At 37.1% G+C, this 23,455-nt stretch overlaps 1 protein-coding gene across 1 annotated transcript in view; it reads left to right on the top strand.

Annotated features, from left to right (window-relative positions):
- The first annotated feature begins 7,740 nt into the window (after window positions 1-7,740).
- LOC121322278 (protein FAM117B-like) overlaps window positions 7,741-23,455 on the top strand; it is a 77,655-nt gene continuing 61,940 nt past the window's right edge. Inside the window, exon 1 of the mRNA XM_041261998.1 lies at window positions 7,741-8,853. Within this exon, the coding sequence (XP_041117932.1) occupies window positions 8,049-8,853 (805 nt within the window). The 5' untranslated portion in view covers window positions 7,741-8,048. The remainder of the gene's footprint in view (window positions 8,854-23,455) is intronic.

Genomic DNA, 23,455 nt, shown 5'->3' on the forward strand with positions numbered 1-23,455 from the left:
AACAATATAAAACAATGTAACTAGCACTGTACATTACAGTATGCAAAATTTTATATTTTAATTATTTAATACAGTAATTCTATGTTGCCTTGGATAAAGATGTTCAGCTAAATTAATTGTAAAAATAACAAAACATGTAACTAATGTATTGAATAATACTGTACTGTAATTAGTAAAATAAACAAATTAATTAAAAAAAATACAGTACAGTAATAATGCATTATAGAAATAATAAAACTGATAATAATAAAAATAATATACAGGTCAATAAACCTTACCATACAAACCGTCAGTTCAGGTACAGTACAGTAATCACTGCCTGTACGCTGTTTTAAGAAGTCTTTTAGGCCCTGGCCACGTTAGCGTTTTAGAATTGAGTTATTACCAAGTTAAAGGTCTTTATTTCAACTTTGAATTAAATTAAAGAACTCTTATCCGCCCCAGATTTTTCCTTTGTGCAAATGCCCATCTAATTTATTTACCATGGCTTGGGCATTTTTTTCCCCATAATAATTATTATTCCCCTTTTGAGTACTGAGGCACTTTCTCGTAGCTCCTCCGTTCTGCTCCCGTGTTCAATGAAAATAAACAACATTTATAAGAGGGGAAAAAAGAAAGGAGGTGTATACATTACAGTGGTTTCCTGGATACAGTCATCCAGCAAAGTTTTTTTTTTGTTGTTTTTTTCCCCCAACAGCTGGGTTAAACTAACCTGGTTTCATTACAGCAATCTGGACGGTCTAACACTGTTGAGCTAGGGTTCAGGTAATTGGTTGTCAATTTGTTTTGCTGTAATGTGGACAGGGTCTTAAACGACCGCTGCTTTTTAAATTTGAGCTCTTTGACAACTTAATTCTGACTGCTTTCGTCCCTTTAAGATTTTTCCAATAATGTACAATTTGTCCTGAAGTACAATTGACGATCATTTAGTGCTGGCCATGATAATATTGCATAAATTACAGTAATAGAGAGCAAGGTCAAGTTCAAACAGCAAGAAGTAGGCCTACGAGTATGCAATATGTGCAGCATAGGGTGTCATCACGGTGAATGCGTAGTAACAGGAACTATGCATCAGAGTATGTACTAAAAGGATAATTTAAATATTTAAAATACAGGATTTAATACGATTTTATTCAGTTCCCTGATACTGGTTCTTTATATCAGTGTGTACGTTATATCCCAGGTACGTTGTAAATGGGTTTGACTATATATATATATATATATATATATATATATATATATATATATATATATATATATATACATATACACATATATACATATATAAGGTCTATAAAACAGTGGTCTTTAAGACAGGGTTGACTGCTATGGATTTATGCTTTGTTGGGCTATTTTTGTTTTATGTATACAATGTAGATTTATATGTGGATGCATTCATGAGTATACTATCGTTGTAGTCCTCTTCTGTATTATGTTTGAAATGTGCAATAGGCTTTAGCTTTGCAGTGCTCTCGTTTAAATTAAATGTGTTCTACTTTTTTGCATCAATCTAAAAGCAGTGCACTTATAGCAGCGGTAAACTTGCACCGTTCACCCCCCATTTGGGCCTCATTTCTGGGTTTGTTACAAAACACAGAAGCATAGATGACAATCCTCCATTATTTGCTGGAACTATTTGTAAGATAAACAAATATAAAAAGGCTCCCTTTTAAATTCCAGCAATGCTGCTGCAGGTCTGTAGGCAACAAATACAATCATTAGTTTGCCTGCAGAACTAATAAAAAAGGTATTAATGCTTAATACCCTCCAAATTTGCATTCTATTTATGTTAATTATTCCATCGTTGTGTTCTGAATCCACGTTGTCTGCTGTATTAACACACAGCATGGGCTAATATAGAGATCAAAAAAATATTATAATATGTATTATTATGGTTAAATAAATACTATGCAAATGCAAAGGGTATAAAGTATACCTTTTTAAGATTTTAAAGACTAAACTATCTGCATGACCTACAGAACCGCACTGCAGGATATTTCCCTTCACTTTATTTTAAGTGTTGGCATTACTGCTTGCTGGTCACGCTATGCAACAGGGGTCCCCTTGCGTAAGACATCAGCCTGGTTAGTAAATGTTAATAGTTTCCATTAGAATGGTATGGTCTCATACTGAGAGCTGGTTGTTTTTTTTTGTTCTCCGTATCTGAGGATTGTGACAAGTCCAGGCCCCAGAGTTGAGGTTTCTGCGAGGGTGTGAAGCCTTGCATAACTGGAAGACGAAATGAGTTATGTTAAATGTATGCCCTACACAGTTTTTGAACCTTGTTAAAAGGATACTTTGTCATCATCATTTCCTTAATATTTCATATCTTGCGTGCTTTAAAAGCATACTATGTGTGTGTGTTATGTATGATTTTCTGATATTGTTTCTGCTTACTAAACGATTCCAGCAAAGAAAAGCCAGAAAAGGTATATTGTGGGGAAGCATATAGGTGCCACACATGAAAGCCCACTGGTGAAGTATTGTGCAGTGAGGCTGTGCAACACTGATATGCTTCCCATAAGCAAACAACAACAAAGAATGATATCGAACAAGCGGATTAGGATATTAAACAGGCAAGGAATGAAATGTTGCATACTAGTTTGGTGTTCCAGTTTGTTAATTGAAGGGATGAATCACGGTAGGGAAGGTGGGGGTGGAGAGGGTTGGGCTACCAAGTTCTCAGTTCATTGTAACTCTAAACTCTACAGTGCAAAGTCTTAACTAAAGAACCTTAAATCTCTCTCTCAGCCTGACAGTCTTGTATTGAATTCCCAGCAACAAGGTTTTTTTTTTTGGCCTTGTTTATATTTTGTTTAGTGTATCGTTTGTGTACCATACTTAAGCTATGATTATTCTCAGTCACTGTCAGAAGGTGGCAGCTTAGAAACCATATTTGCAGAGAGCCAAACGTTTGTTTTAAAAGTTACTTGTATTTACAGTACATTATTACTACAAAGAATCTAATGGGTTTTTTTTTTTTGGGGGGGGGGGGGGTTATGTATGCTACTGTTATCTATATAATAAGGGTACATGAGTTTAAAATCATGTCACCTGCTGTACTTTATTGCTTTAATTAGACTTCGCAGTTTTAGGTTTCTAAGGTAACTCCTTTATAATCTTGTATAAACAGCCACTGATAATGACTTACTCCACAGAACAGAGGTTTGACTAAACTGGTGAAACTGGCTAATTAACCAATTGTTTTTAAAGTTGCAACCTGTGAAGGGACTACAGGTCACACCTCATGTAAAATGTCATTCCAAGTTTCTTCCTGTATCTTTCTGACAAGTTTGTCTTGGCCTTTTCTGTCATTTTTTAATGGTTTTCAAAACAAGTTCTGTGAACTCCTTTGTGTAAATATCTCCAGATTTCCAGCTTTATGAAATCTGCACTCTTGAGTTAGATGTTTAAGAGATGGTTTAATTTTTACATTGCAAGACTTGCTCCAAGTTCCAGAAACATGTTACCAACCTTATGTTACCCTCCCTACCCTGTTCTGAGCACAGCACCGGAGAGGCTTACACCTTTAAATGTCTGAGAAAATGCATTGGTTGATTTCATTTCAGTGCTGTTTTCAGTTGTTCTAAGGCAAAGCTTGAACATGAATTTGAAAACTTAAAATACAGAAATGATACCAAGTTCATAAAAAATGCTTTAGTAAACTTCACTCACTACACCACACTCAACAACAGTAACAAATAGTTATGTTAACACTTTCTGTTAATGCTAAAATTAATAACAACATGCATATATATCTGTGTACGTTACACTGCGTATACACTTATACCTAGTGCAGAAAAGCCATGATGCATGTGGTAAAAGCATGGGATGCCACAACACCTTTTCACAATTCGTTCTTGGAATTGTTCTTTGTGACGAAGTTTTCTGAACTTCAAGTCTCGTAGGGAAAGTACCGTAGAGTTTTAAATGCATTTCTGTTAGTGGTCGGTAACTACATTTGAAAATATGGCGAAGCAAATTCAATAACCTAGCCTGCAATTATATTGTAAAAACCTATAACTGCCTGTGTAATTGTCATTATTTACAAGAGGCAATGAAGATCTTTTCAAAAGCAATTGAGTGTCATTGCCTTGAAGAGAATGTTGATTCAGCAAAGAATACATAATTATTTCTTAGTATTAATTGACAACACAGTTTACAAATGGTAAAATTATCTGCTTTTGTATAAGCTAATGGGATATCTAGCTGAGCTGTAAAAGTTATGTTTTCTGAAATAATTGTAACTATTCAAGGCTGTTTTTGTCTTCTGACTTCACTACAGAAGCTAAAAAATACATTTTTAAAAAGCCACTAAGACATTTTCTGTTGATGCTTGCAAGTAAGTGCTTTGTTAACTGAACGGATTGAACTGAATACTTCAGGAAGTTTCTGGGAAGAATACGTGTTAAAAAAATGTAAAGCTTGCTGTAAAATCATGCATTATTCCATTAATTAAAGATTATATTAATGAGAAACTTGAGTCTGTTCTTTCTGTGGAAACGTGGAACTTGTAATGTGTATCGCTTTTTTGAAGTTGCACACAAAGCTGCTATGGAGAGAGGCTATGTAAGTCTGGGAGCTCCAATTGTTAATAGAGGGGAATGCGCACCATCTACAGCTTGGGATTGTCTGAGACAGATGGATCCAACATAGCAACTCTTTTAAATGTGTACGTATACAAGTAAATTTGCCCAAAGTGTATAAAAGAACTCATATGATACTATGCACTTTTCCTTACAAAGGTACATATAATATATATATATATATATATATATATATATATATATATATATATATATATATATATATATATATATATATATATATATATATATATTTATTTATTTATATTTACCATACCTGGCTATTCTTTACAATGTTTACCTATGCTTTAACACAATTTTACCACTTTGCTTTTACAATGGGAAACTTTTATAAGGGAAGCAATCAATAGTTTAGGCCACCAAAGCTTGTTCCCTTGTAAGGCCTGCCAAAGGTAAAAGGCAGAAAACGCTAATGAATTAACCTGCTTAAAGCACTGGATTTTCTATTGATAGCTATAAAAAGATACTGGTGTCAATTTACATTTTATTGTATTAAGATCAGCATCTGGTTAGACCTCTAAAATAGATCCCAAAGGGGCCGCCTTTTAATAATTCAAACAAAGACGGTACAGTTCTCTCCTTTTTATAAGGATGTAGGTTCTGTGCAATTTGTGTCCCACCTTATAACGACAATACAAGTGCTAGTATAATGGCACTATGGGGCAAATGATATGCTGCCTGATAGCCTGTTCTGCAGTGTGAAGGGCTGCCTTATAACGAGGGAGCACTGTGTTGAGACATGCTGCTGTTTATGAAAACTGAATAGAACACACAATGTCCTGCCTAGCTTTAAAATCACGACATAGAAGTAAGAACAAGACATTTTTCAATGTTAGCCCAACACACAGATCCTTATGATTTTTACTTGCATGTGAAGCAAACCACAGGTCTTTGAAATGGTTAATGAAGTAGCTCATATTACTTGAGATAACCTTTTAAAAGGTTGGGCTTTTTTCGGTTTTGTTTTGTTTTTGTTTGCCGAGTTTAGTTTAATCCAGAGTGGATAGAAGCAGACAAGCCAACATGAAATCCCCATCATGTACTAAGGTAAAAAGAAAACATTTGTATAAATGTTTAACTCTATTGGCAAGCACTGACTGAGTGCCGAGCTGCTGGCAACAAGTGGTGCTAAGACACTCAGTTTCCATGGAGCACAACACACTGTTCAGATTCACATGCAGGGGAGCTCCTAGCACAAAAAAAGACTCCCATGGCCAGGTTAGACTTATGCCAAATATGTCTGTCAGCACTGCGTATATCACCAGTGTGCTGGCCGATAGTTCTTGGACAGCGTAACTTAAATAACCAAAAGCAAAGTAATAAAATATACAAAACAATAAAGCAAGAATTTTTGAGGAAATTTCATATTATACCTTTTTGGAGTGGCTAGAACCTTAAGTGCAGCTCTTGAGAACTGCAGTAGAACAACTCTGAAAGATTGCAAACACCATGAAAAGGTAAGGAGACAGTGAAGAAAAACAATACATTCTGAAGCTATTTCTTACTCTCTAACCACGCTTTCCATATGCTTTACTGCACTGCTTTGCTTATGCCCTGGTGTGTGCTTCTATAAGGATGCATACAAGTTGCACTTTTATTACCATCTTACCATCACAGCCCTTTCTGTTGTTTCAGGCACTGACCTTCTCATCCCCCTGACCATGCCTTCACCACTCATCAATTCCCTGCTGTCTCAGCTCATGGTTTTGAGAAGTTGGTCAAGCATATGCAACCTCCAACCTGCCCCCTTGACCCCTTTCTCGCTCTGTTAGTTCTCTGGTTGTCTCATCTGTCTATTTATTGTTCCTTGTGTGTGGTTCACAGCATGGCATGGGTTGATCCAGTTGCCCTAAAGGCAGCTATTGGAACTATTTTTAAAAACCTTATATAAAAAGGATTATCCTTTCAACTACAGGTTTCTACTCAAACTTGGTCATTTATGTAACCAAAACCCAGTACCTGCTACACACCAGAAATAAACACTCTTCAAAATGATTTCCTAAAATATGAAAGTAATTACTGACTGTGCTACCGCACAATTTCTTACGGGTCTTTACAAATACAACCTGCTACTGCAGAATGAACCAGCAGGTGGTGCTGTCTCACAACTTGTCACAAATCCAGTAAATTAATCTCATGCCGTGTCGGAGTTACTGGTTTTCATAACTTCTGTAAACAAAGGGCTCTTCTATAAAGAGGTAAGCTGTGGTAGATCCGTCACGAATCAAAAATACTTAGCCAAGATCTGGATCCAAGAGGAAGGCATCAAATACTTGTGATGGAACATAAATTGAAAAGCTCATGACAATCCCAGAACCCATACTGCTACTCAAAAGACTTAAGTTTGAGTTTTACTCTCAAAGTGCACTGCATGGAACTATGCAGGTGTCATTTTTCTCCCTTAACTAAAGTGATGCAAGTCATCAGCGCTGACTGTAGAGGAGTCAGTTGAGGACCAAGTTAATTTGAGACGATGAATAAGAAATAATTTGTCCCACTAGAGTGCGCTGTTTCCTGTCCTCTGAAGCTCAGAATAATTGCACTGTATTAGAGAAGCACGTGTGCGTCTGTTTCCAAAACAAAGCACAGTGGTGCGGGCACAGCTGCTACAAACCAGGTAATGAGTTTAAGAAAGAAACCAGTTTGGTAGTTCCCTTCCTCATACTACCACGTAAGTGCTATGCAATAGCTTCAGTATGAAAGGTGAAGATGACAATATTTCATAAAGAAGTGCAATGCCATATTCTCTGTTTATTTATTTTTTTAATACGTTCAATAATGCTGCTTATCCCAGATGGCTTGTGCTTCAGTCATAAATCATATCTACTACAGAAATGAGTTCTTCGAATACGACAGGTGGCTATTAATTTTACTACCCAGATAGCAAGTACGTAAGTATTGTAAGTAGCATTAACAAAATGGAACCAAGAACTAGAAACAGCCTGCACTGTTCCAATCTCAGCACCAAGCATATCACTTTACCAAGACCAGTTCAATTCTTCCTCCTCTCAATTCTCTCGATCAAAACTCGGCTGTCCCTTTAAATGAAGGGAGGTTGGACTGTTTGACGGTCGCTGACCAATCGGAGGCAGCGGTAAAAACGGCAAAGGGTTGTGCTTAACTAATAGAGAAAGCTAGGCGAGGGTCAGGCTAGCGGGGATGGCATTTGGAGCTCTGTAGTGAAGGTGAGGTGGAGGATGAGAGTTGCTCAGTCTCGGGTTAGAGACACACTGCAACCCACTTGCACAGGTTTATACAACTGGAGGTAATAACAGAGGAAGAGGAGCACCCAATACAGACATATTTTGGATTAACTACGAGTCTAATTTCTAAGACCTTAAGTGTTTTTTTTTGTTGTTGTTGTTTTTTATTTTAATTGTGTTTTATTTCATTTTATGAAATAACAAAACATACCAAAACTGGCGTAATAATCGTCGAGAAATGTCTCAGAGAGCAAGAAGAAACGGTTCGCCCACTTCAGGTAGTACTTCATCTTCTTCAGTCGGCAGTGGTGGAGGAGCTAGTAGCACCATTAGTAGTAATACTGGTGGTGGCGGAGGGGGCACTTCTGGGTGTGCGGGAATGGGGACGGTTAGCCGTTTGCTTCCCATGAAGGCGACGGTCCCCTTCCAACTGAAGCCGCAACAGCAGGCGCAGCCAACCCAGCAGCAACAACAAGGCAGCAGCCCCACGCGCAACAACAACAGTGGAGAGACTGGCACGCGCACGTCCTCGCGAAACAGCAGAAGCCCCACTCGTGCTGCCAACAACTCCTCCTCCTCGTGCAGCAGCCCCACAGTTGGCACGCAGACTGGGACGTCTTCGCGCAACAGCCCCACGCGAAGCACGAGTGGAGGGGGCGGGTCTACTTCTCGGGGCAGTCCCACGCAGCATGCGACGTCAGGCTCTGCTTGGGGTAGCCCTACGCGACAACAACAACAACAACAACAACAACAACAACCGTCACAGCAGCAGCAACAATACAATACTAATACATCGTTGCACCAGCAGACTCAGCACTCGGTTCAGCCTCAAGGCTCCCCTTGCTCTTCTCCCACCCAATTACTGTGGGTCCCGGATACACTGCTGGCCGCATCAACGGTGTCGGCTGCTTCGGCGTCCTCCTCCTCCTCATCAAACTCATCATTGTCCTCATCATCAGGTGGAAGAGTCAGACATCACCGGAGGTCTCCCGAACACAAAAGCTCCCCCGAGAGGAGAAGCCCCAGCTCGCCAGGGTGCAAAGGTACGTGTGGAAGTGAGAGCTAGCGTGTGACATGCTGCTGTCGTGTTATTGTAACATTCCGCTAGACTGGGTTTATCTATATACGCGATAACATAATATTGCATTCTAAAGGATGCTGTCAAAAGCAAAAGGGAGCAGACTACTGCGCTGATTTGCTGCCTGTGGTAATTTTCCAGTTATTAGTACTGTAACGTTATATGCTATGAATGGTTCCCTTGTTGTCAGGAATGAAATCAGTGCCAGGCATTTATGCCTCCCGAGAGAGCAAGCAGCATTTGGAGGCACCCTGTTAATTGGAAGAGTGGGTGATTTGACACTCCTAGTCTCTTGGTAATTCCAAGCATGTGCTGCTTGCACAGTCAATGAACCAGTGTGTGTTTAATAGGTGGAAGGTTTGGGGTGACTAACCAAGTCTAAACCCACTAATGATAGAGCATTAAAGCCACTGCTGAACAAAAAAAAAAATGTTGGTTTGAAAACGTTGCTGTCATTTACAAGACAGTCTGCTGATTTCATTACATTAAAGGGCATGCCTGCAGATTACTGCTAGCATTGCCTCTAAACTCCTTTTTTTTATTAAATCAAATATGGATACTGGCATCAAATGCTGATTAAGATTAAACCTTGAACCCTTACTTCCATTATTGCAACACGAAGCAGAAATATGCAGCAGCAACTGGCCGATCACATTCAGCTCAATTTATCTCAGTTCATTCCCAGAACGTCTGTTTTTAAAGCAGGCAGCACCATCCACATAGTAAAGTTGGAGGCCTGACAACAGCTTTAATTGTGGTTGGGGGTGGGATATTGTTTTGTTGCAGGTTATTTTCTGGAGTATAAAAATACATCACTTTTAATTCCTCTTGAAACATCTCAGAATTTCCAAAGACTTTGCCATCAACAAATAAACTTTTTTTTTCACATCAGTACCCGGAGAGGCAGTCTGTTGGGTCTGGATCGTTCTGAACTGTAAGACTGAATTGGAGTTGGCGCTTCCATTGGGAGCTATGATAAGGCTAGTCCTTAACCAGTTAAAGTGCTTTGTGATGGTGGTCCTGTATGAAAGGCACTATATAAAATAAAGATTGATTGATTTACAGGGTCAGAAGAACTCTCTCACTCGCATTTAATTTTTTTTTTAGCTTATTTACAATTGACAGTTATACAGGATTGTTCTCCGAGTTGCAACATGTGGTTCACTCAGCAGTGCAACTCAGCAGGGAGGACACAAATACGGAGCAGAACTATAAGAAACTGTTATTTCTTTGATAAACAAGCAACATAGAAAAATAATTCTAGTTTAAACTTTAGTCAGTTTTACTAGGGCCGCCCACAGAAACAATGTTGGTTTGCTGCAACTTGACTCAGGTTTATAGTTGAAGGCTGTTTCTTTTAGTTGTTGTTGTTTTTTGTTGTTATTTTTTTGTATTATGGCTTAATTTCTTTCAGTGTTAGTACACAGGTCAAAGTGACATGTGGAATTATCCATTTAGTCATTGTCAGTTAAATGGCAAGTGGCAAAAATCCTTTCCCATGCAGGTATTTGAAAAGTTTGAAATAAAGCTGTAAAACCTGTCTGCATGGATCATATGTGCTTGTGATATCCCCAGGCAATTTCTATGGCAGTTGAAAGAAAAAACATGGGGAAACTATGCTGCATAATCGGATTAGCACCATGTAACTTGATATGCACCCCAAAGGTATCTTCCGGAATCAGGAATTATTGCTCTAAGCAATTGAAAAAGACCTAGTTAGATCAGTTGTCAATTATTTTATTATATATATTTTTTAAATGTGTTTTTTGTATTTGTAAATTTTGTTCTGATCAATACTCTTTAATACCTGTTGTGTTAAAAAGCCCATTCGGAAGATCAATCCTCATTCTAAAATGTGTCTTTTATGTACACATGCTTGCAGAACACACTTTTATACGTTTTCTTGTACAGACGTTTGTTTCAGTGAGAGCTTGAGACTCATATTACTTGTGAAGAGTTTTTAAATCTGTATCTAGTTCTTCAAAAGGGTGGGGGAACAGACCACGCACAATTGAATGTTGTTCCAAAAAAGCCCTGAAAACCTACCCCACTGGCTGTTATTAGATGCAATGCAAGATCATTAGTGAGCAAACAGTGGTGTGATTTGCCATTGGATAAATAGGCGTGCAGCCCTCTAGTTTCTTAATTGCAATAGATTAGTTGTAATTGGTCAGGGTATAGCCCTTGGGATAGGGTCGCTTCTTTTCTTGGTTCTTAACAGATCTGAAACAGAACAAAACTGATCAAACCATGGGAATGAAAGGTATTTTCAAAAGCATTTTGTCAACTTGCACATTACTCTGAGGTTATGGTTGTTGCCGACCTGACTATTCCTGTAATCTGCTGTAACCTGTGGCCAGAAACCCAGTACAGAAATCTGAGTGCTGTATGAATATGCATTCCAGTTCAGTATCACTCCCACGGGGGTCAATCTGGAGGTGCAGACTCACATGGCATAGTATTTACACTTCATGCTTCTCCTCAGTGGCTTACTTGAAAGAGCAGGGAAATAGCACACCATACACTTTTCTAACAGAGACATACAGGTTTTTTTTTAGACAGACGAATAACTGGCCAATCAAATTTTGTAAACAATTGCCATTTGAACAAATCTCATAAATGGCTCATGCTTAAGCCCAACTTAAAATATACTGTGTTTCCAGAGTGGACCTGGCTTCTACGTTTTGTCTTTGGCTATTTATCAGGAGATCTGTTCCTGAATTTAAAAAAAAAAATTAATAAATACATTTTAAACAAGCTACAGGAAGGTCGGTTCTGCACTGGAAAGATGCGCCCACTTAATGAGTGGCAGTTGGAAAGCAGTCATTTTTTATCAACACATCTTGGATTGTTTTCAAAGACCTACTGTGACCGTTTTAATAATACCAATGCCGCTGGACTGTCACGGTAAATCTTTTGAAATTGTCGCAGTTGGCTTAGACACTAAGCTGAGGTTGGGCAGAGTAAAATGTTACTGTGCAAGTTGAATATGTTGGTGTTTCCATAAATGAAAGTTACAGCTCAAGATTTACTGTATTGCTTAAATTGGGGTCATACGGTGCTAATCAGTTTTAAGTGATCAGCAAATACATTTCCATGACAACTACTTTATGCTTTGCTAATGAATCCGTAAATAGGATTCTGGTCTGTCTTGCAAGACTGCAGTCAAGAATCACTGATTTACTGTATGGGATATAGGCCTAAGTAAAGCTTGCATTACGAAACAGTTTCAACCATGCCTTTTTTACAGTATGATATTTCATTAACCACAGTGTAAAGGAAACATAGATCCAAATCCTATGCCAAAATAACAGTATTGAAATGTTGGGATTTTAATTGATGAGGTACCTTTTATCAACACAATTATACACTTTTTAATCACATGTACTGTATTAATTTTCTTTAGTAGACTATTACATTGTGGTGGCTAAGCAGTAAATGTATATCTACAATTAAATCTGCATTGTGTACAGCAAATTACATTGGTATGTACACATATCTTGGGGATAGCAAACAATGTTATACACATTCAGGAAGATAAAAACCTTCAACACTCCCCTCTATAAAAGATTGTATATGTGGGCAATGAGGGATAGATTATAAATAATGCTGGTGATTGATTGCAAGCTAGAAATGAGATGAGGTCACAAAGACTACAGTTTCCACTGTTGGAATGCCATCAATCCTCTGCACTGCTTGAAACCCTTAAATTTACTGCAAGAAAAAGCAGAGGTTTCTGCACATTACTTCTGGCTTTTTAGTAGATATATTTTATTGTAAGTGGTGTAGCACACTATACAGTGTTGTAGACAGATAGATGTTGATGGTGCACAATGATCCAGTCGAGGGACTGGATTTGTCTAGATATGGGCAAAAGGAAAATGTTACTGGTAGTTTTCATAAAGGTGAACTGTTTACTCAACAAAGTAGGCAACTTTTACGTACAGCCAGTCAGCACATTTATTGAAATACTGCCTTTTCGTCCCATCTTTCAGCAATACTGACCAATCCCTCTTTCAGGTTAGCTTAAATTTGTCCTAAATGCCTTACATATTTTTATAATTTGGGGGTGGAGGACAAAACATTTCAACAGTGGTTTAATGCTGATAACAAAACCATTGCATAAAGGTTAACTGCAGTATAAAAGATTTTTGTGTATTTAATTTTGCTTTCACTGTCTTATCTAAGCTACAGTACTCTGTTCCAGAGTTGCAATTGTTTTTTTTCCTGATCTTGTTTTACTACTAACTGAAATTGTCTGTTCTATTGTTCTCTGTTTTGCATGGCCTACAGGGACAGAAACTCCACTAAGTATTTGTATTTGCCAGAAGTCTGCTGCTGCTGTTCATTCGTAGCCCTCAATAGCAATAAAATAATTAAAAAAAACCCCTCATACTTACTAAAGGGATCAGCTACTCTTCATCAGGAGACACTGCCCTTCCTGGCTTACGTGGCTGAAATCTGGAATGCTGGGATGCCAACTCGCGACCTGTTGCTACAGAGGTCATTGTTCTAGTAGACATTGAGCTAGGGCTTGGATTAGAACAGACTCTTGAAGGCCCACAAAGTGTTTTGTGGTGGGAGCATTCAAAATTGTGGTAGACTTGTATGGTTTCTGTGTCAGTTTGGTTTTGATTTAAATATTTAGTTTACATTAAACTGGTGTCACTCCGCATAGTGTTCTTCTGAAATGCTTGAAGTATACATGTTGCATTTGAATCACTAAAGCACAACCTTTCAGAGAATACAGTTTTGTTATGCATGGATGTAAAATCCTTGTACCCAAGTGTCCCTCATAAAGAAACTTTAGAAGCTTGTCAAAAAGCACTAGATAATAGACTACATAAATCAATACCAACAGCAGAGGTGCTGAACATGATCAATATAGTTTTAGAAAACAGTTATTTTACATTTGTTGATAAAAATTACAAACAAAACGATGGTACAGCAATAGGATCTAAATTAGGAATGCATTTTGCCAATACATACATGGGGAAATAGGAAGAACAATTACTTAGAAAATCGGAAAGAGAACTTTTAGAATACATTCAGTTTGTGGAAGATATTCTTGGGGTTTGGACACATGGAGAAGAATCTCTTTTCCAGTTTCATAAAATGGCAAATGAAATACACAGTAATATTAAGGTTGACCTTCGATAGACAAGAAAAGAAATAGAATTTTTAGATACCGTAGCAAAACTTGACGAAGGTTCAATTGAGACTGACCTCTTCTGTAAACCTACTGACATGCAACAGTATTTACACATGTCCTCTGCACATCCCAGACACACTTAAAGGGCAATCCCAAAGGGTCTAGGAATAAGAGTGACTATGTAAAACAAAGAAATGTACTAAAAACAAAGTTTAAAAAAGGGGATACAAAGAAAGAATTATAGAGACAGAGTTAAGAAAAGTGGATAAACTAAAAGGAGATGATCTACTAGATTATAAAAAAGGTCAAGAGTCCCATTAGTAACGACTTACTCTAAACTTTTGCCCAGTATTTCTAAGATAGTTTGGAAACACTTTGGGATTCTACATAATTCAGAAAATTAAAAAAAAAAAAGTATTTAAGGCCCCAGTTACAACATTCAAGAGATGCTAATTTAAGTGATATTTTAGTTCACAGTAAACATAAAATAATAATTGACAGAATAAGTTCTACAAATACTTGAAATAGTACATGCAAAGTAAAATATAGTTAAACATAAGAACACCACATATCCACTAAATACTAATATCTGCTGTAAAAATAGCAATGTTGTTTATGGAATAGCCTGTGAAAAATGTGATGAAATAAAATATGTTGGAGAGACTGAAACAACTTTATATTAAAGAATTCAGAACCACCTTTCATTAATTAGAAATAAAAAAATGAATGAACCAATAGTACAGCACTTCACCAGTCAAGGACATGACATAATTGATGTAAAGTTTGTAGTATTAGAACAGCTAAAATTAGACAATGCAACATATAGAAGAATAAAAGAGAGTAAATGGATAAATAGACACGATTATGCCAGCAGGACTCAACAGAAAAGAATGAACTGATTAATTCCAATAAATATGTAAAAGTTAAAAATAATTAAATAAACAAAATAATTCAAAAGTTGTGCATGTTGATGCACAGGGGAGGCCAAATCAAGGCTGATCCTGAAAGCCAGCATTGTATGATAATATAAATATAAGTTTATATAAAATAATGTTAATTATAATTAATATAGATTTAAAGATATAAGTAAAAATGATGTCACAATATATAGAACACCATTACATCATGTAAGAAAAGTAACCTAAATGCATCTTATTTAGTACCATAAACTTATATTTTTTTTGTCATCAACAGGTACGGTAGTTTGTGGATATTTATTGGAGGTACAAAACTAAGTTTGTGAGAAGATATGTACAACATATCGAGATGTTTGGGCAGCTGGCAACCCGGCTAATACTATATATATATATATATATATATATATATATATATATGCACTGAATTACGTGACTTTAAACGCCTTTTCACTGTTTTGTGACGTTATCTGCAGGTAGGACTTAACATTATGGCACTTGAAAAAATCTATTTATTTATTTATTTATTTTAAACCTTGCTCTTCAAAAAAATTAAAAACAATTTTCGGAAGAAGTGCCTATTTCAACAGTGCTGGTTTGTATTTCAAACAGATTACTACTGACGTGCTTAACGTGTCGCATACTATAAGTGACGCCTGCAACAAAAATACTAGAGCAGGGCTTCTCAGTTACTTAACTAGACCCTTAATTGAACTGATCATTTGCTTAATTAGACCCTTTTTACTTGTTTTCAGCTCTTAAACAGTTGTATATTTCAAAGTAGCTATAACATGTTGTAAGTAACTCGATCTGCAACTTTTTAAGAACCGAAAACATGTAAAAAGGTCTAATTAAGCAAATGATCAGCTCAATTAAGGGTAAAGTTAAGTAATTCAGAGCTCGGTTGGATTGAAAACCAGCAACCACAGGGGGTCCCCAGGACCGAATTTGAGAACCCCTGTAGTAGAGGATACAAGTTATCACCTTTTTTTACCTTTTTTTATATATATATATATATATATATATATATATAGATATATATATAATATATATATATATATATATATATATATATATATATATAATGTCTTAATATAAAGTTTTATCCTGGAAAAGAATATCAGGTATATTGATTTTGGAAGAGGAATATGAGGGTGCTGGTCAATGCTGTTGCTTAGATCAGAGGCTGGGAAATGGAATTTGACTGCGCCTTCCAGGCTAAATGCCTTCCTCTTGAAATGGCAAGCTTTATTGTCGTATTTTTTAAATTCGTGCCAGAAGGCTGTAGGAATGTCAACACTGGAAAGTTATGACCATTTTCAGTTCTTGCTGTTTCCTCATCATTTTGTTTCTGTAGCAACCAACAGGAACACAATTTTATAAGGGTTTTGTTTTTTGTTATGTATCTATAGTTAGCTACATTATTTTTCTGATCTCGTTCATGATTTTGATTTTGTGATTCTGACGTATATATATATATATATATATATATGTGGTCAGACCATATAAAAATTGTGACTCTAGCCGTTACAATGTATACTGTTGCTACAGAGGCTCCATAGCTTTACTTTGTATGGGTATGGTGCTTTAATTTTATAAACCCTTAATTGCATTGATAATTTGCTTATGCCTTTAATTGTTTTCAGCTCTTGAACAGTTGCAGATTAAGTTAGTTATAACATTTCATAAGTAATGAACTCTGCAACTGTTTAAGAGCTGAAGACAGTAAAACAATGTCTAATTTAAGCAATTAAGGGTCTAGTTAAGTAATTGAGAGATCAATTGGAATGATAACCAGCAGACACAGGGGTCCCCGATGCCCACGATTGAGAACCACTGCACTAGACAAAATTTCTGTCTACTTGGTTTCTTATAAGTTTTGAAGTTATGAATGGGTTAAATATTTCAGCCTGCTTTTGGCACAGACTGCTTCCATATGTTTCCCATGTCTGCAGCACTGAGCTCAGTACTGCTCCGTTATGGAAAATGATTCAACCTTCAAGTTTAGGATGGAGAACTGTGTCAACACATCCCACAATGGAGAGTGACTCAGCCTAAAATCTTCTCTCCCGAATTGCACATCAGTGACCATGTCTTTGTGCTAAATTTCCAAATGTTTGAAGGCTGTGCCACAACTTATTTGTTTTTGTTATGTTTTTTTAATTTTTTTTTGGGGGGGGGGGGGGGGGGGGGGTTGGTTTGCGAGGGGTACGAAAAAACTACGAAGTGCTAGTGTTAACATGCAATATGAACCAACCTTACAGTACACTATGTACTGTACAGTTTAACCATTAATGAATGGTCACATATTCCTCCAATTTAAAACTCCTTGCACACTGTTATTGGATAAAGTTTCCCCAAACCCTTGATTTCAACATTGTATCCACTGTGTCATCATAGCCTTAATGAACTGAACCCTCAAGAATTTTGATTACTGCTAAAAATGCCAGATGTGCATTCATCACAGTGAAAGCCAGTTGGAACCAATGTCCGAATCATCCCTGAATTCAGTCATGGTTCACCCGGTGTGTAGTTGTATTGAAACTGAGGAATTGAAGCTCCTGAAGATGACATTTTTTGAACAGCATGCTCCCAATTGCCCGGGGAAGGGGTGGTTAGAAACCAATGATCCCTAGAGAGATGTGTGTAACAGTGCAGCTGTAGCCACAGACAACACAAACAGGTGTATCTAGGAGACTGAATTTAAAAAGTGTTTTTTTTAAGAGCTTTTCCCATGCACTGCTTTTGGCTCGGTACAATGAAGCTATCTTTCAATTAATGTATCTCTACGGGAATGCCCCTGCCGACTACTACACATGTTAAGGGGAACTTAACAGCTGTGTCTACTGAATTGGAGGGAATCTCCTTCAAACTGAAATCTATTGAAGATTTAAGGTGGAATTGCTTACTATTTTACCAGCACAACTCAAGTGCAAGTGCTGTTTGTACTTGACAGTGCTGTTATGAAGTAGACATTAGGCATCCCTTGAAAAGATGGCAAGTGCTGTAATTTTAAGCTCTCTTGTGACTCATTCTGGTGTACAGTAGCTCACAAGTAATTTATATTTCATAAAGTAAATTTTAAGAACAACATGACAAATCTAAATACATTTTTTTCTCCAGGATACAGTATTCCTGAATTGCTGTAGAAGTTAAACAGGTGTATCTCATTAACATGAATTAAGGTGGCCCTGTTCTAATGATTGTTGATAAAGAAAGCTTGGGGAAAACTGGTCAGCAGAATGAATGTGCATTGGTGCATGCAAGTTTCTTTTAGTGTGTATGTCTGGGAAAATGTAAGGGTAAGGAGCTATAAGGATTTAAATCCTGATGGTGTCCATGTCTGCATCCATTTGCATTTAAATCAATTGAATACACCCTATTAAGCAGCAATGTGTTATACAGTGTACAGTATAGACTAGAGCTTACACATGCACGACATCACAGTACAGTGTCGGCAGCAGAAGTGTGATCAAATCGGTAAACTAGCACCATAGATTTGTCTACTTGGTTTGATATCGCATCCAGGCCTGTAACTTAAAAATACTCAATGGTGTGCAATATTAGTACTAAAAGAAGCTTTAGTGGATTCAGTAGTTTTGTGTCTAATTCTTATATACCAAGGTTTGGTGTGGTCTTCACCCCCAAAGCTATAGTGTGAAAATCTCTTAATGGTCTTTATGTTAAGAATGAGACATGCTGGTTTTTGTACATAGCGATAATTGACTGATTCATGACTATACAGTGTATGCCTTATGCCGTGTGTGCAAAAACAAGCATGCATTCAGTGCTCGTAATGGGACTGTTAAAGACTTTCACACTTGGTGAGCAAGAGATACAACAATGTGAACCAAAATCCATTTCAACAGATAGTGACAACAAATCCACTTCATAAAGGTTGACCATGGTGTAAAAGATTTTCATGCAATGTATTTTACATCCAGTCTGGTAGAATAAAGAAATACATTTTAGTGGATGTTTGACCATCTTCTCTATTTTCATGCAGAGTAGGTTTACGATTGACAAAATTAATATGTAGAAACTTAGACAGCAAAAATATTTATGTCTTCATGTGGTTAGTGATGAAAATTTTAAAGTTGATCTAATTAAGTACATAGCTAAAATAAGATGGCTTTTGTTTCTTGGTTAGGACGGGAAGTTGGCATTAGATCATGCAACTGTGTTTATTTTTGTGACCTCTGAAATGTTATTTAATCCTGTGGAGAGAGACACACTGGCTTATTGTTGGAAGAACAAAACCAGACAAAGGGAAAAGAGAATTTAAAGATGACACAACTGTCAGATGCTGTTGTGCTCTGGTACATCTCTAACAGTTTGCAGTATTGCCATAAATAGCTTACTGTACTGCATGAATGCTTTTTTCACATTGGAGTGCAAGTTATGTCATTTTGTTGAGTTTCGTATCTACAGGTAGCTTGGTACTGTACCAAGTCATAAAAATAAATGGTGCTGCTTCTGCTAAAGTCACATTCAGACTTGCTGATGTAACAATCTTTTTTGTTATTAAGTTTTGTGTTTCATTTTATTTGCTTTACACTTTAAACATTTATTTGCTGTTTAATAAAAGAAAGTTAAACTTCAATTACACTTAAGTGCAAGTGTTCCTGTGCTATGTGTTTGCCATTTACGATGACAATTATCTAAGCATCATTCATAAAGGGCTTTCAGTACAAATATCTATTTTGAGATATATAAAAACAGTGCAAAGATATTTTGTTCATTAAAAACATTGCAAGTATATCTTTCAGTTCCTGTACACAGTTTACTTTCAATTACAAACCTACATTTATGAACTTTTATCTATTACACCAGACGACTGTGGATACTGTAGATAAAAATCTTTTTTAAAAAAGGAAACCGCAGGAAAGACAAACATTGGCAAAATTTAAATACATGTGTCAAATGTAAGATTAAAATAACAGTTAAGGCACTGTTTACTGGTTTCTAATCACAATAAAACCCTGATTATTGTCCATTGCCTTGGTAGTTATCGTCCGTTCTTGTGACTCAGGCTCTTACTGTACCTTCCCAACATGGTCAGCTACCACATGGTAATGCTTTCTGATCGGGATTCTGTTGCGCAATTACTGTAGCGCTTTAAATAGCTTTAGGGGATCGCAAAATTTTGGCAATGGTACTTGCCCTTCGGGCAGTCCATTGTAGACATTTGGTTGTCCAAAAAAATGTCAAGTTGCCCATAATTGACCAGGGTATTTAAGGGAAGCAGCCAGTCTGTTCAGGGCTGTGTGTGAAAAAGCCCACTTGAAGGTGTGCTCAAGTGAAGGAAAAAAGGAACGGTGGTGTAAAAACCTTTTGGTGTGTGGAACTCTGTGTTTTTGGTTGTTTATTTTGTGTTACAGGTAAACTGCTTAGCTGTCCTGTTTTTAGTTAGGTTCCTGTGTTGTGTGTTAGTCAGTGCTCGTAAGAGCTAGGTGTTGGTTTTGTTTATTTTGGTTTTTGTGTGATATTAAAAATAGCGCGTCAGCGCTGGAAAAATCCAGTTCTGTGTCCTGGGTCCTGTTTGAAAGGGGCAATGAACCGCAGAGTAACAAGCTCATTTACACTTGTTATAGAGTAAAAAATCAGATTTTTATGCTGTAGCTCTGAGGTGGCTGTATGGTGGGCCTGCAGAGTGAAAAGAAGCGGTTGGCTGACGGCACACACTTACGAGGACAGTGTGTTTTCTTCTTCACCACTCCCCAGTCAGCACAGGGGTGGTAGCGGTGAGCCGAACCTAAAATAACTGGCTATTTCAAATTGGGAGAAAAACGGGGTAAAAAATCAATTGCCGTCCTACTAAATTAAAAAAAAAAAAAAAAAAAAAGGTACTGCATGTGTAATAAACCATAGCCTTATGCATTGTTTCTTAATTGCTTCTATAAAACGGAAGCTGTCTTACGTCAGCTTGTCACATGAAGGAAATTGTATTGTGGTAGTGTCGAAAAATCAGGGCACAGCACCCTTTTAAGATTGCAGAAACCAGAATCATAAAAAACTAAATAGTTTAGTTTTATTTTGTTTTGCTGTAATAGGATTACAGCGGATTACACTTATACAAGAAGTTGTTCCTGCATATTCAGGCCCTGATTCTGAAAGGAAGAACAATATTGTTTCTATCTGGGCTCTTTAGCAGTGGCTACAGCAAAGGTTGAATAATGCATTACTTGTAATTTAGCTGTGCAATCCTGTACCTAATCAGAAGATTGAATTATGTTGCTGTTAACCTTATACAGTGGTTTAATAACAAAAACTATGACAGTGTAAAATTATTTAATGCCAAAAATCATCAGTTATCTTTTTCAATATTTGAAAAGCTGTACAAGCAGCTTAACTGAATTTAAATCCTAAAGTATGTTGTTTCTTGCATCTAACAACACCCTTCACTTTGACCTGTGACCTGAGATGGCCATCGTGACCTGTTGGAATCATGTTTTCCAGTGTTAGTTTCCTTGATCATACTTGACTCCCCTGTTTACTCTTAAAACAGTCTCAACCCCCTCCCAGAGACTTGATATGAAAAGCTTAGAGGGGAGATTAAAATGGAAAGGTTATAGCAAATTAACTATACAGAGTATTATTATTATTGACTAAGAAGTAGAATTAACAAATGAGTCTGGGTAATCTTCAACATTCAACTGTAATTTTATGCATTGGCTCCATTCAGACTAGAGGAAGCACACAAGAATTGCTTTGTTCTGGTGTTGCCCTATTGACTTCTCAGTGGTGGTTGTCATGGTCAGTACTCAGTAGTGGCCTGAGATGGTATGAATTAACCCTGCCTCTGGCGCCTTTTAATATCTGCAGGCTCATCTTTCAGACAAGTGATCCATATCTGGCACACCTGAGCGGGGCGTTTTTGTCCTTCTGTTTTATCTGTGTTGGAGACCAACGCCTCAGAGACTTCTCTTGTTTGGCTTAAGGCACAAAGCCTTAATGTGAAAACATGGGGTCATTACCTTGGTCAAAAGATGGATGCTGAATACATTACATCCTGAAGATGTTATTGTCTGCACAAAACCATTTGTTCCTAAAAGTAAGGGCAGAGCTTCCCTTTGTCAAGGTAAAAGGATGTTTTCTTTTTAACTCTGAGATACATGACAAGCAAGAAACTGCACAGAGAGTAAGCTAGCCAGTGAGCTGGGGGTTTAAAAAATAAAACTGCTACAAGGTGCACTGACCACATCGTCTGTTTTTGTGGCTACATTTGTTTGTAATTCAGTGAAAAGTCTTTTCTTTGCCTGCTGTTGGCGAATATGCTATTGGGCTAGTTATAACAGTTAGGAATGGCAAGTGAGTGTAGCAAGCGGTCTGCAGTTGGCACCACTGTGTACTCTAAAGAACACATTTGTTTAAATCTTTTTATATAGGTGTGAGCATACCAGTTTTAGTTTATTCTCGTACATTGTAATAACAGGAAGGGAAAAAAAATAAAACTTGGATTTCTTTTTGGGTGCTTTTGTGTGATTTGCAGGACAGCTTTTGCTCAGGCGATTTGAATCGCATTTGAGAACCGTTCTTGACCTTTTTGAGGGTGACCTCATCAAGTGTACTCATGTTTTACTCTGCTTGTGTGTTTTAAATTGGTCATGAGTGGCATACCGCATTCATAAATGGGAGCTGACATTGAAAATAATTGACAATTGAAAACTGTATAGATGACCTTTCAAGAAGAGTCTGCCTTGGCAAGGTGCACACTGCCAGTGTCTTCAGTTACAATAATGTACAAAGCTTAATATCTTCTAGGTTTTGGGTGGGTGTCTTGTGGTGCATTACCCCTCACTCTTTTCTGCTAATACACCAGGCAACTAGTCGCAATCCACATGAGTCAGCCCTACTAGCCCAGAACCCCACAAATGTGTTTATTTATGTGTACATTTTAATAAGACATATTATAAATGCATCCAAATTACAGTAACACTAAGTTTGGGAAAGAAAATATATTGGAATGCCTAGACTGGCCACGTGGGGGAAAAAAAAGAAAAGCACATTGTACTACAAGCTTTTTGATCCACTCCAATGCATGTCATTTATTTTTACATGCTGTATTAAGTTGTGGTTGATGCTGAATGTACACTACTTGCATAGGTGGGATTATCTGGAAGACTATCTTAAAAGAAATACAATAATAATAATAATAATAATAATAATAATAATAATAATAATAATAATAATAATAATCCCACCCAGGCAACTAAAAGAAGATTAGTGTCAAATTTAACACTGAAATTTTGGAGAATTGTTGCTGTTCAATTCCCTAACTTAGCAATTGCAGCCTGACATTCAGCTTTAGTACAACAAATAAACCAACAAATAATCACATAAAAAAACATGTTGGAAGTGGGAGCAGATGAAAGCGCTGCGAGAATGTCAAGTTGTATTCAGATTGTGTGCTGTGAAAAGGATTGTACCCAAAGGGCCTGTAGAGATGCAGGGAACATGACAGCCAACTGGTGTAGTCCCAGGCTGTCTGTGTGTGTGAG

Source organism: Polyodon spathula, chromosome 10 (assembly GCF_017654505.1).
Source record: "Polyodon spathula isolate WHYD16114869_AA chromosome 10, ASM1765450v1, whole genome shotgun sequence".
Lineage (NCBI taxonomy): Eukaryota > Metazoa > Chordata > Actinopteri > Acipenseriformes > Polyodontidae > Polyodon > Polyodon spathula.